This window comes from Notamacropus eugenii, chromosome 6, assembly GCF_028372415.1.
Source record: "Notamacropus eugenii isolate mMacEug1 chromosome 6, mMacEug1.pri_v2, whole genome shotgun sequence".
In the NCBI taxonomy this organism is placed as follows: domain Eukaryota; kingdom Metazoa; phylum Chordata; class Mammalia; order Diprotodontia; family Macropodidae; genus Notamacropus; species Notamacropus eugenii.
Window position 1 is genome coordinate 232,505,065 of NC_092877.1, and position 12,968 is coordinate 232,518,032.

Consider the following 12,968-nt stretch of genomic DNA (forward strand, 5'->3'; position numbering starts at 1 on the left):
GAGGAAATGCTTGAAGCCCTAGATGAAGGAAAAATTCACACTAAGAACTCAGCTTCTGAAAACATTACACATTAATTTGGGCTCCCATTTGGGGAACTTATTTTTTTAAGGTTCAAGTTGAGGTCAAAGTATTAAAGAGTGCTCAGTTTTGGAGGTGAAAGGGACTTCCCTCAAATTATCTCGTACTTAGTGTACGAAAGATAATGCTTTATCTTTCTAGTAGAAAGTTATTACTTTAAAAAAAAATTCTCTGATCAGCAACATTGTGTGATGACCAACTAGGAGTGACTCAGTTTCAGTAACAAAAGGACTCAGAAAGGAAAATGCATCCATAGTCACATAAAGAACTGATAAGACTCAATGAAGATCGAAGCATGCTTTTTTTCACTTCCTTTATTCGTTCTCATGCTTTTTTCCTTTTGATCTATTTCTTTCACAACTGTGTCTAATACAGAATTTTTTTTTTTTTTACAAGATAGCACATGTATAAACTACATCACACTGCCTACCATTTTCAGAAGGAGGGAGAGAGGGAGAAAAATCTGGAACTCAAAATCTTGTAAAAATGAATGCTAAAAATTGTCTTGACATTTAACTGGGGAAAAAAATAAAATACTATTAAACTTTAAAAAAAGTCGCTGATTTGCAATGGATGCAGCTCTGTTGCCGACAGAGAACCAGGGAGGTTAAGTGTCTGGCAAGGTGACTTGTCATGTTCAAAATAATTCACGACTGAGAAAGATAAAGCAGAAGACGCGCGGGTGGCACGCACAGGGCGCCACGTACTTCTGATAGGAGAATATACACTTGGCCGGTGTGAGGGCAGCAAAGAGGTAAGTGCTTCCAAGCGCTCCATCCACACAAAGAAAGCCCGGCGCCTCCGGCAGGACCCCCTCGGGCACGGCAGTGGAGCCTCCCCGAAGGCTTCCTCCCAGATGCCAAGCTCTGCCTCTGCCATCTGGCCAGTTCTCCATCTCCCAGGGGTTCTCTCCTGGGGTGGGCGCTGGGCAGTGTTGTTCCCAGGACCGGACAAGAAAGTCCAAGCCCTGTGGCCAGCGGGTGAGGGCACGCGGGGGTCCCTCCACATTCGTCCCAGGGCCGGACAGTTCGGCAAGGCCACGTGACAGCTTGGGGCACTCCCGGCGGCGGTCAGTGGGCGTGGGCAGCCCGCCCCAGACCCTGCCCCTTTCCGCTCCCGCCCCCCCTCCCCGCCCGCGGCCTCCGCTCCCCCCGAGAGGTCGCACGCTCCAGCAGCGAGCGCGCACCGAGGTGCTGAGGCTGGAGCAGCCGGGCGGAGCCTCGGGCCGGGAGGCGGGGACGGAGGCGCGTCGCCGGGCTCGGGCTTCCGGGAGCCGAACCGGTCCTCTGGGGCGCTCGTAGCCGGCGGCGGACGGAGGGCCCAGGAGCAACCTCGCGGGGTCCGGCCGGGGGCGCGGGGTCGCTGGGATGGCCAGGATGCAGCCGGTGTACCAGGTGGACGCCAAGCCCAATCCTTTGCAGAACGCGAACTTCTGCTCCCGCTTGTTCTTCTGGTGAGTGCGTGCGTGCGTGCGTGCGCGCGGGGGCTCCGTCCCGCTGCCCTGGCAGACCCCCGGCGCGGTGCCCCTGGCAGACCCCCGGCGCTGGGCCCCTGCTGCCCCCGCCCGGCCGTCCCTGGGCCTCGCGCCGCGGGCCGCTCTTTGCCCCGGGGGGCGTTTCTGCTCTTCTGTTTGGGGGTGATGGAGGGGCGGGAAGGGGCGCAGCGTCCGCCATTCATGGATGCCTCTGCCGGGGCTTCCTCGGGCTGGGGGGGAGCAGCCCACCTCTCTCTGCTTCCCCGTTCGCTGCCCGGGGGTGCCCGCTGCGCCCGTCTCCCAGGGGCCAGCCCCGGCGGCAGCGCTGACTGGCGGGTGTCCCCATGCCCCCGTCCGCCCGCCCGAGCTTCAGGAAGTGCTCTGGCGTGCGGGGGCACAGAGGGGGACCGTTATTCCAGGGCCTGGGGGTGCGCGCGTGTGTGTGCGTGGTGATGCGCGCGCGGATTAAGATCCAGGACGTATAGAGAGGTTGCTGGGCACTTAATATCAACTGCTGGCTGTAAGCGGAGGTTGCGTGGATGGGTTCAAGCTGCTGAGGGTGCTGATGGTGTGGGACCGGGACTGGGGAGGTGGCGTGAGTGTGCATGCTGTTCCGAAGGGGGTTTGGTGTATCCAAAGGAGGGTGCCAAGGTGAATGGAGAGGAGCTGGAATAAATGCCGATCTCTGGTTCAATGAAGTCAGCGCTCTGTCCTCTTCTGGACGGCCCCTCTCCGGACACTGGCCCTTTTTTTGCCTCCTTTACTCCACTTTGAGTAAGTGTGGACAAAGAGCGAGGAAGGAAGGAGGAAGGGAAGGAAGGAAGGAGGGAGGGAAGGAAGGAGGGAGGGAAGGAAGAAGGAAGAAGGGAAGGAAGGAAGGAGAGAAGGAAGGAGGGAGGGAAGGAAGGAAGAAGGGAAGGAAGAAGGGAAGGAAGGAAGGAGGGAAGGAAGGAAGGAGGGAGGGAAGGAAGGAGGGAGGGAAGGAAGGAGGGAGGGAAGGAAGAAGGAAGAAGGGAAGGAAGGAAGAAGAGAAGGAAGGAAGAAGAGAAGGAAGGAAGGAGGGAGGGAGGGAAGGAAGGAAGAGGGGAAGGAAGGAAGGAAGGAGGGAGGGAGGGAAGGAAGGAAGAGGGGAAGGAAGGAAGGAAGGAGGGAGGGAAGGAATGAGTGAGGGAAGGAAGAAGGGAAGGAAGGAAGGAGGGAAGGAAGGAAGGAAGGAAGGAAGGAGGGAAGGAAGGAGGGAAAGAAGGAAGGAAGAAGGGAAGGAAGGAAGAAGGAAGGAAGGAGGGAGGGAAGGAAGGAGGGAGGGAAGGGAGGAAGAAGGGAAGGAAGGAAGGAAGCCGAGTCCAAAGTAAAAGAGATACAAATGAAACAGAAAGAAAACAACTGAGCACCCGGCGGTCCTTAGCCCTGGCTCCCCTGTGGTCATCAAGTTGGGTTTTTTCAGTTGTTTAAATTGCCCTTCGCCGTTGTTTCCGGTCATATCTGACTCTTCATGACCAGGATACTGAAGTAGTTTGCCATTTTCTTCTCCACCTCGTTTTACAAGTGGGAAAACTGAGGCAAGCGGGGTTAAGGGACGTGCCTGGAGATTTTTGAACTCCTGGGCACTGAGCCACGGCCTGAATTGTCCTTGGCTGAAATCTAAAAGAAGCAGGTGTGAGCTTATCTGAGGTTGCCTTTAAGTACTCCAGATCGAATCGGTCTGCCTGATTTGTGCCCCTCCTGGCAGGACAGCTGTCTTCCTTCTGTACAAAAGTGGCATCTGAGATGGTATCTGGATGTGGTAAATTAAATGTAGCTAAAAAGCGATCAGTTTTATGAATGGAAACGTTCTAAGAATACAATGTAGCCTTAGTAGTTTCTGCCTGTGATTGCCTGATAAGAATTCATACTCAAAGACACTTGGCCCTAAATACAGTTTTTCTTTTTGTGAGATCTTTTGATTGTTTATCTTTGTCATTAGTTAAAGGGTAGCAGGGGAACAATTAACGGCATTTTTTAACTTTTTCTTTTTTTAACATCAGAGTGATTAGTTCTCAGTGGGCAGTCGCTGCCATTGTGGTGGAATCCATGGTGGAAATGGATTTTTGTGGGGCTTTTACACTTTGCAAGGTGACACACAAGTGGCTGTGATGAAATGTGTGTGAAACAGGTGGCTGCCACACTGTTTTGAAATCAAAGGATTTTAAAGTGTGAAAGGACATATTGATCCTCTGACTGGACTTCCCCTTGTTTCCTAACCCCCGTTTCCCTATTACAACTGGAGAAACTTGGGACATGAAGGGTAAGTGGCATTGGCCAGATGGCTAGGGAATCTGACATCATCATAGGACCCGGATTCAAAATCCAACTCTGTTCCTACTTATTGCTTCTTACTTTCTAAGTCTTGGTTTCCTGGTTTGTAAAAGATGTTGGACTAGATGATCTTCCAAAGCACTGGTGTCAAACTGAAATAGATATGGGGGCCACTAATCCCTCACATAAGAATCCCTGTGGGTCACATATTGACTTAGTTTTAAAATGCTATCCATTGCTATTGTTGAATTTGTATTTATTTGTTAACTATTTCCCAATTATATTTTCTAGTCTCCTTTGGGCAGCCTGTTTGACATGCGTGCTCCAAGATTCCTTCTGTCTCTCAACTCTTGTGACCTTCATAAGGATCCAGGACCAGGTGGCCTGAAAGACATTAATCTTCTATTACTTTTCCCCATCAGACAAGATCACTGTTAGTTCTCTGTACTTCCATTTTTTTACTTTTTGGTCATGGCATTATGCCAGATCATGAGTGTTTGCTGCTTTTTGGAATACCACTACATTTTATTGTTTTCTGTTTGGCCTCTGCAGTTATTTACATAGTTCTTAAGGTGCTACTTAAAAATGCCAAAGGCCTTTGAGAGGGAAGGGAAGTCTTCCATCCTTCTGATTTGCCTGGGTTGCTTCTCCTGGTGTATTTTTAACTTAAGAGGAAGATCACTAACTATGTAGCTAATCATTAAGGTCAGTGAATAAATATGTAGAAATCTCTTGTGTAAAATAAAATCACCCCACCTATTGGCTGATGTTCAGAAAATGCTATTTGAAAAAGTTTTTGAAACAGCCAGATTGGTAAGAAGTATAGACAGAGGAGATGGATTTCACTTAGAGAATGCTTCCTTCTCTTGGGAAATGCTCACCAAGTCTTCTTAGCAGACAGCTGATGACATTGGTCAACCTGTCAAGACAGGGAGTTGGTGTGGCCTCTCTCCAGAGATTTGAAGTGACACCACTTCACAACCTCCCTGGAGAGCCATCGCCATCTTCTTCAGGTATTAGGGGGCCTCCTCATGTCGGAAGGATGTAAACCCAGAGGTCTCTCTAGAAAGACAGTCCACTCTTTGAGCATGCTATGCATATGTGTGTGTGTGTGTGTGTGTGTGTGTGTGTGTGTGTGTGTGTGTGTGTGTGTATTCCAGACCCCAGTAGTGTGGGTCAAAAGAAACTGCAGGAAGAAAGGTTTTTCTATTGTTTTCTTCTCCTTGTTGTGATCTTTTCCCCTCAAATGTAGTTTTTTTTCCCCTCCCAAAAAGTATTCACTGCCCAGCCAGGACATCTGCCACATCATAGTTGAAACTTGGAACCTCTCTACCTTTTAGTCAATGTAAATGGCTATTGTTGAATAAGTCATGTTTAGATGAACTATAGATGAACTATAGAAGAGTACCTATTTTGAAGTTTACGAAAAGTAATTTGTAACCCACTTTTGATATCATATTCCAGTGTTTCAGGCCTAGGAGAGATTTTCTTTCTAAAACTGAACATACATCCTTTTTACTGATACTTTTGCCCCTTGTCAGTAAGAGACCACATTTTAAAATATCTCTCCATATGCTCAAAGGCTGAATATTTTAACTTTCCCAGTCTGAATGATACGAGTAATAATTTTTCAGCTTGAGTTTATAAGCCTACTTTCAAACTTGTGATCATTTTTGTTTTCATTTGTGTGTATCTTTTCTTGAATTTTCTTTTTTCTAGAGATGAACAGTTTTTAAAAAACTCAGTACTGAGATTAGTGAGAAATTTGAGTTACTTTTATGCAGTTGTATACTTTTTACAAAAACGAAAAAGGCATGAGAATATGAAGGCATCTGGAGACCCAATATGTCTCTGATATTTCTCTGCCATCATAAACTTAGTTTCTTCCTTTTAATCATACATATGAATGTTTTGTTTGGACATTTGGACACCTGAATGTGTATATTTTCTTCTGAGAATATATTGTTTCTTTCCGCTTCTCCAGAAAAAAAAGTCAAGCTGATTTCTAGTCCTATACAATGCTAGCCATCTTGACTGATCTTGACACTGGACTCAAATGACTTGGGAAGAGAGAGTGAGGCTGATGACTTTGGGCAATTCTGCCCCACTGAAATGCAATTCATTGAAAAGTCAAGACCTCACCTGATGATGTCATTGGATGTCTTTGAAAATGAACCCTCATTGGTGTTACTAACAAGATTAAAGAATTTCCTTTGAGTTGTATCACATTCCAATACGGTGTCTGGCACATAGTAAGTGATCTGTAAATGCTTATTGGTTGATACAGTACCCAGAACCAATCCTATCAGCACATTTTGACATTTCTCTGTAGGTTGACTTTTGAATAGGGAATGCTAAATTTGGAATCCGGAAGGAGTGGATTCAAATTTTTGATTGGATCTTATTTATTTTTGGTGGTTTTAAGCAACTCGCTTCTCTCTGTAGTTCAGTTTTCTCATCTATAAAGTGAGGGAATTGGACTGTATAATTTAAAGTCCCTTCTAACTTGAAAATAGTTTGAACAGGTCCTTTTAATGTCTCAAGAGTGAGCTCTTTCAGCTTAAAAAATTTATGATCATATAGATAATATCCCTGGTTTCAGGGAACATACTCTGGGAAACTCTATGAAGAAGTACAATAGATTTGAAAGGAAACATAATGGTTGAAACAAATTAAGAACTTGACAGAATCTGAGTTGAAACCCATTGTTGAATCATTTTTTGGACATGTCTGACTCTTCGTGACGCTGTTGGGGGTTTTCTTGGCAAATATGTTGGAATGGTTTGCCATTTCTTTCTCTAGGTCAATTTATAGATGAAGAAACTGTCACAAACAGTTAAGTGACTTGCTCAGGGTCACACAGATAGTAAGTGTCTGAGGCCAGATTTAAACTCAGCAACTGAGTCTTTTTGACCCTGTCCTCTGCACCACCTAACTGCCCGGTTCAACCCATATGTGTACGTGAATATCCTTATAATATCTTGACAGATAGTTATTCAGCTTTTGCTTGAAGGCCAAGGGAAAGCAAATTTAATGCCTCTTCAGGCATCCCATTCCACTTCTGGACAGTTATGATTATGTTAATAGATTTTTCTTTACGTTGAGCTGACATCAGCCTCTATAATTTCTACTCACTGCTTCTAAGTCTTGTCTTCTGGGACCAAGCATCCTTGTTCAGATGCCAGTCCTTCAGATATTTGAAGGCCAGTGTCCTGTCCCCCCAGCATCTTTTCTTCACCAAGCTAAACATCCCCATTTCTTTCATTTGATCCCCGTATGGTAGTACTGCCACACATGTAAAAGTAGGTTCATTGTCCTGGCTACTTTCCTTTGGATGCTTTAAAAGCTTGTCAAAATATCCTTAGAAATTGATGCCCAGAATTGAACTCATACTTTTAAAGACCATCTAATCCAACTCATACCTTAGGAATATACCCTATGTGACATAACTGAGAGGTCTTTTAGTTTTTACTTGAAGACTTTCAGTGAACGGGCACCAAACCTTTCCCAAGACAACCTATATTACTTTTGGATAGCTGTAATCATGAGGAAGTTCTTTTTTATATCAATATTGAATATTCCTCTTTAAAACATCTCTGTAGTTTTTCCTATGGAAGGATGTCTCTTTTCTATTTGATAATCCTTCACAAACTTGAAGATAGATTATTATTTCTCTCCTGAATCTTTTCCTCATTAAACATCCTCAACTCCACTTTTGTATCCTCAGTATAGACCAGTCTCCAGGGCCTCAAGTCATCCTTTACCCTCCTGAATGCTCTCCAGCTTAATAATGTCCTTCTCTTCTTATGTCTTCTCATGTGATTTCATTTGGGTGGACACAATGGCTTTCCATGTAGCCTAAGTTTGTAGCTTTTTTTTGTCTACCCAGTCACACTATTGACTGATAATGAATTTGTTGTGCAACCTAAACTCCATCTAAACTTTTCTAAACTGTTGTCTGGCCACTCCCTGCCCATTATTATAAAAGTGATTTTTTAAGCTCAAGTGTAGATATTTGTTTCTCTTATTAGATTTAACCCATTGTTCTAACTTGTCAAGATCATTTGGAATCTGAGTCTGTCATCCATCATGTTAGCTTTCCCTCCCTGGTTTTGTTTTGTCTTTACATTTGAGAGCATGCCATCTACGCTTCATCAGAGTTGTGGATCTAAATGTTAAAACAGCATGGTTTCTGGAGAAATTCCTTGGGCATATTTGAGTTGAAGAGTTGAGACCTCCTCTAAGTTAACATCAAATCATTAAATTACTATTCTGAATTTGATCATTGAACTACTTCATCTTTTCTCTAAGGGCAGCACATGAGACTTTGTCAATAACTTTTCTTTTATTTTAAACTTTTTTTTTTTAATCATGAACTTAGAACCTCAATAGGAACTTTTCAGTGGTCAGTAAACAGAAAAAGAAGATTGGATCGTTATGTGAAACTGAACTACATATGGTTTTAAAAAGTACACATTAAATTTAGTGTAATAGTAACAAATGCTTTTCTAAAGTCTAGATAGACTGCTGAGACAAAAATAGTTTTTCTTAAAGATAAAATAACACAAAATAGCTGGAAAAAATGCCCCTCCCCTGATTAACTCTGTCAAAATAAGAAGTTCAATCTGGATTGACCTGTTCTTGATGAAACTATCCTGCCTTTTTCATAATCACTGATTCCCTTTCTAAATGTTAACAAACTATCATTTTAATCATATATTCCAGCATTTCCTCAAAAAATGAACTCATGGTCATGGGCTATAGTTTCCACATTCCACCCTCTGCTTCTTTTAAACTAACGAGAACTCTAGGGATGATGGTCTCTTATTTTGCAAACATGAATTTAAGGTGTTTATTGGTCTTCAAAATTTGTCTTTAAAGGCCCCAGTAATTCCACCTTTTGTCTCTCTGAAATGAAGCTTCTTCACTATTAAAATCAGCAACGTGCAAGAAGTTCTGTACAGAATACAGACACTAATTCATGGTGTAAGAGGTTTTTCTCTGATTTTAAAGACATGGGACTAGGTGTTGAAGGGCAACTACCATCGTATGCCTCTACCATAGTTTTTTTTTCTTTTTTCCCCAGAACCATGAAACTTTTAACCTTATATAACCCTCAGTGGTTATATTATCTGAGTATTTAAAAACAAGAACAAACTAATAAAATATTTTTGAACGTTCCCCATGTTTGCAAATGGAGGTCCATGATAGTAGTTGCTACCTAAAGATATAAAGTTCTAGCATGGTCTTGCATGGTCATTAGTGAGCAAGCATTTAGGGTGTGTCGTAGAGTATCTACTATATTAGACCTCTAGAGGAAGAAGGATAGAAGAGAGAGGAAAGCCCTGGCTATTCAGAGTGGGGGAGATAAACTAAGAAATATATTAACAGAAGATGAGCATGTGTGAGTATAATATGATTTGAGCTGAATATATTTTATATCTTGATTTAGAATAGGAATAATCTTGATACTTATTACATATAATCTCTTGAGACAATGCCTAATGATATTTTTCATCTTCATTTCACAGGTGAGAAAATAGATTGCTAGTTATGCAAAACAGTAGACAAATGGTAGAATAGACAATGAGTTTGATAAGTGTGGTTCTTTCAGGGGTAACATTTACCTATTTAGAGAACAGAGTAAGAACAAAATTTTCTTTCTTTGGATTGTAGAAGAAATTGAGAATTTTAAGCTGAGCTCTGCAGTGCTTCATTTTGTCCTTTTATACACTAATGAAAATTGCTAATGATTCCTCAAAGCAGTTCTGCTGGAAAATTGTTTTTTAGCCTAGGTCAAGTTATTGTATGCATTTGAAAGAAATAAAAATGAGTTTCTTTAAAAGATTATATAATTGAGATTTTTCACTCATCGAGTCTGGCTTTCTTCCCAATTTGCCTGATTAGTGAGGTTTTAATGTAGCTGGTGACAGGGCACAGAGTACTACCCTGTCTCTTTTACTAATTCCCTGGCATGACCCCATTTAGGAATGAAATGAGCATTTATTAAGCACTTGCTTTTTGCTGAGCACTATACTAAATGTTGGAGACATGAATGCAAAAGCAAAGACTTGCCTAAGCTCTAGGAATTTATCTTCTTGTGGGACGATGATGGGATAATACACCTTGTGAGGGGCAGGGGTTGGGTGGGTTGGGAGATAGAGGAACACTTTGGTTCGGAAAACTACTGGGTGATGGGACTGTTGGGGAGAACGTTGACGCATCCTACCCTGGAACTTCAGTAGAGTTGATTTGATTTTGAGTTTATGGTTCCAGAAATAGTGTGAAAGGGGATAAGGGGAAGAAAGGGATAACTTAGAGGTGGAGGTGTGGGATGCCTGAGGTGATTGGTACAGGAGGTGGTGGAGGTGGTTAAGAAGCAAGGCTGAAGCTTTCCTGAAAGTGTTGAATCTTGGAACTCTGTCCTCTTTACCTTCCTCAATCTGAGCCCCAAATGGCACATTTATTACAACTCTTTTGGTCCTTAACCCTCCCCACCCTGCAAAATGGTGTGGAGATAAAATATTCTGACTGTCCCTTAAATAAGAGTGATCTTTATTTGAGCCCTAAACACACTGCATTCTAGAAAATGTTTATGAGATTCCATGCCTTAGAACAAGTCAGGAAGTACAAAGACCTTAATAGTTGATAAAACAGTAAAACTTTGCAAAAATGCTTTGTTATCTAGTTTATTAAAGGCAATTGACCTAGTTTACTGTAATAAAGTTCTCCCAGAGATTAATTTTTGTTGTACCTTTTTGAGGAATTCAACTTTCGTGTGTGTGTGTGTGTGTGTGTGTGTGTTTCAATTGAATATTATTTTAAATAGACTTGGGAGCTCACTCAAAAGAATTGCAGCAATTTTTTAAAATTTAAAATTTTTAGTTATATTTTGTTTTGGCTACTGTTGTTACCCTTGGCTGACATTCTCTGCTTGGCAAGGAGATCAGGTGTTTTCCTGCTGTTCTAGCTTCTTTTGATCTTTTATCAGTTAAATTTCTTTAGGAAATTATTAGAGTCAGCATTGTTTTGTAACTCGATCCATATCAATATTGGGGGGAAAGGGGAAGGGAAAGTATCAGTAAATGTTTAAGAACCTTTTCTTGAGGGTGGTTTTAATTTTTATTGTTATTTTTTGTTTTTACAACACATTTATTTCTTTTTGCTACACAATGAGCCATCCCTCGCAATATATAACAAAAAAAGAAAAAAACAGTTAAAATGATCAACAGAGTCCTGCTGAGTATAGAATTTTCCATACTAATTAATAACTTGGTTAGATAGTTCAGTTTAGAGTTGTTTAAATTATGTGCCATATCTTTTCCTTTTATTATTTGTATTTTTTTTGATCTCTCTGCTAACAAATGGTTCCTTTAGTGTACAACGGATTTGTGAATGACATGTGTGTTAGTAAACACATGGCTTTCTACCTGTTAAAATGCTGTACAAACATTGGTACTTTCCATGAGGCTGTTTGGTATTTGGATGGCTAGCATCTCAATTATTTTTTCTCCTTGAAAGTTACTTATAGACTATGAGATTTCCATGTAGGCCCTAAGCCTTTGTAAGGTCTTTCATTTCTTGCTTGCTCCCTGAACCTTATTTTCTAATATCATCTCTTCACCGAAATCCCTCAGCATCAAAGTTTACGTTGACTTAATTTTGAAAGTCATAATGGGTTCTTTGTAGAATTTCTTTGCCTTCTTATCCTCTGCGATCACAGTATGTAATTTTTTTTCTTCATTCATTGTTACTGTGTGGTTATATTTATAATCTCCTTTTTATGAATGACAAAACTGAACAAATCACCTGCACTCCTTAAATCCGTTTCCTTGTATGTAAACGGAGTTAATAATACGGGTACCTTATTGTGTGCTTCAGAAGACACATTTTGCAAAATTCAAAGTGCCATCTTATTTGTATTATGACATTAATACTGTATCCCATTTTTAACTTTTTATCAAAAATAATACTTTGTGTATATTGTTCTTGCTCTCATGGACTCCTTTGGAAATCTGAGGGTGTCTGCCTCCTTCTCTTCTAGGCTGTCCCATAACCTATCTTGAGAGAGTGTGGAGACCTGCCACCCTCAGGGGTAATTAATAATAACTAACATTTATATAATGGCTATGTGTCAGGCACCATGATATACTTTACTTATCAGGAACTTGTTTGATCCCCACAACAGCCCTGGGAGGTAGGTACTACTATTATCCCTCTTTCACAGATGAAGAAACTGAGGTAGACTGAGGTTAAGTTACTTGTCCAGGGTCATACCACTAGGAAGGATCTGAAGCCAGATTTGAACTCAGATCTTCTGCATTCCAGACCTGATGCTGTACTTGCTCCTTCACCCAACTGTCCACGGGCTCTTATCTCTTCATCCTGTAGTCAGAACTGCCTAGAACCTATGTGGATTGCTTGACTACTCACCAAGGTTTGATAAGATGGGAGTCACCAACAATCACCATTCCTTTTGGTGAGGTAAAGCACCACCAAACCTTACCATTTGCTCTCCCCGTTGAGGAAGGAGGCCTTTTCTAAGCCTCACCTCTGTGCCCTGAAGGCCTCTCTGCACCTAGTGACATAAGCCAAGGATCCATAGGCCTTGCCATCTCCCCCTACTTTTGTACCCTTAGGATGTCTGCATCTTTCCATTCATCTGCAATTGATCTTTTGCATATATTCTCCCCAGGTAGAGTATGAGCTCCTTGTGAGTAGGTCTCAAGGTGTTTTTTTTTTGCTTGTATTTCCATGCTTATTATGATTTTTGTCACAGACTAAGTGCTTTTTATTCATTCACTTTTTCATTGATATAGTCCTAGTTGTGAGATGTTTGGGTCAAAAGGGAATGAGCAGTTTAGTGAATTTTCTTATTGTTCTAGTCAGCCAATCAGTCAACAAATACTAATTGCTTACTGTATTCCAGGCACTGTTCTAGGTGGTAGGGATTCAGGTACAAAAAAAAAAAAATGAAGTAATCCTTACAATCCAAGTTACAGACTATTAGAAGAGACAGGATACGGATCTATATGTATATTTTTCACGCACACATATATACCTTTATATATATGTATACATATATCAGTATATCTATATGGTAAGTATATCTAATGGTAA

The 12,968-nt window shown here is 41.8% G+C and overlaps 1 protein-coding gene across 4 annotated transcripts in view; it reads left to right on the top strand.

The window, feature by feature from the left end:
- The first annotated feature begins 798 nt into the window (after positions 1 to 798).
- Positions 799 to 12,968, top strand: part of ABCC4 (ATP binding cassette subfamily C member 4 (PEL blood group)) — a 274,791-nt gene continuing 262,621 nt past the window's right edge. For 2 of the 4 annotated variants that reach the window (XM_072622110.1, XM_072622113.1), the window contains exon 1: positions 1,241 to 1,532. In XM_072622110.1, the coding sequence (XP_072478211.1) occupies positions 1,447 to 1,532 (86 nt within the window). In that variant the 5' untranslated portion in view covers positions 1,241 to 1,446. Of the gene's footprint in view, positions 834 to 1,240; positions 1,533 to 2,043; positions 2,328 to 12,968 lie in introns of those variants that run through there. The other 2 variants (XM_072622112.1, XM_072622111.1) reach the window with 2 other exon arrangements.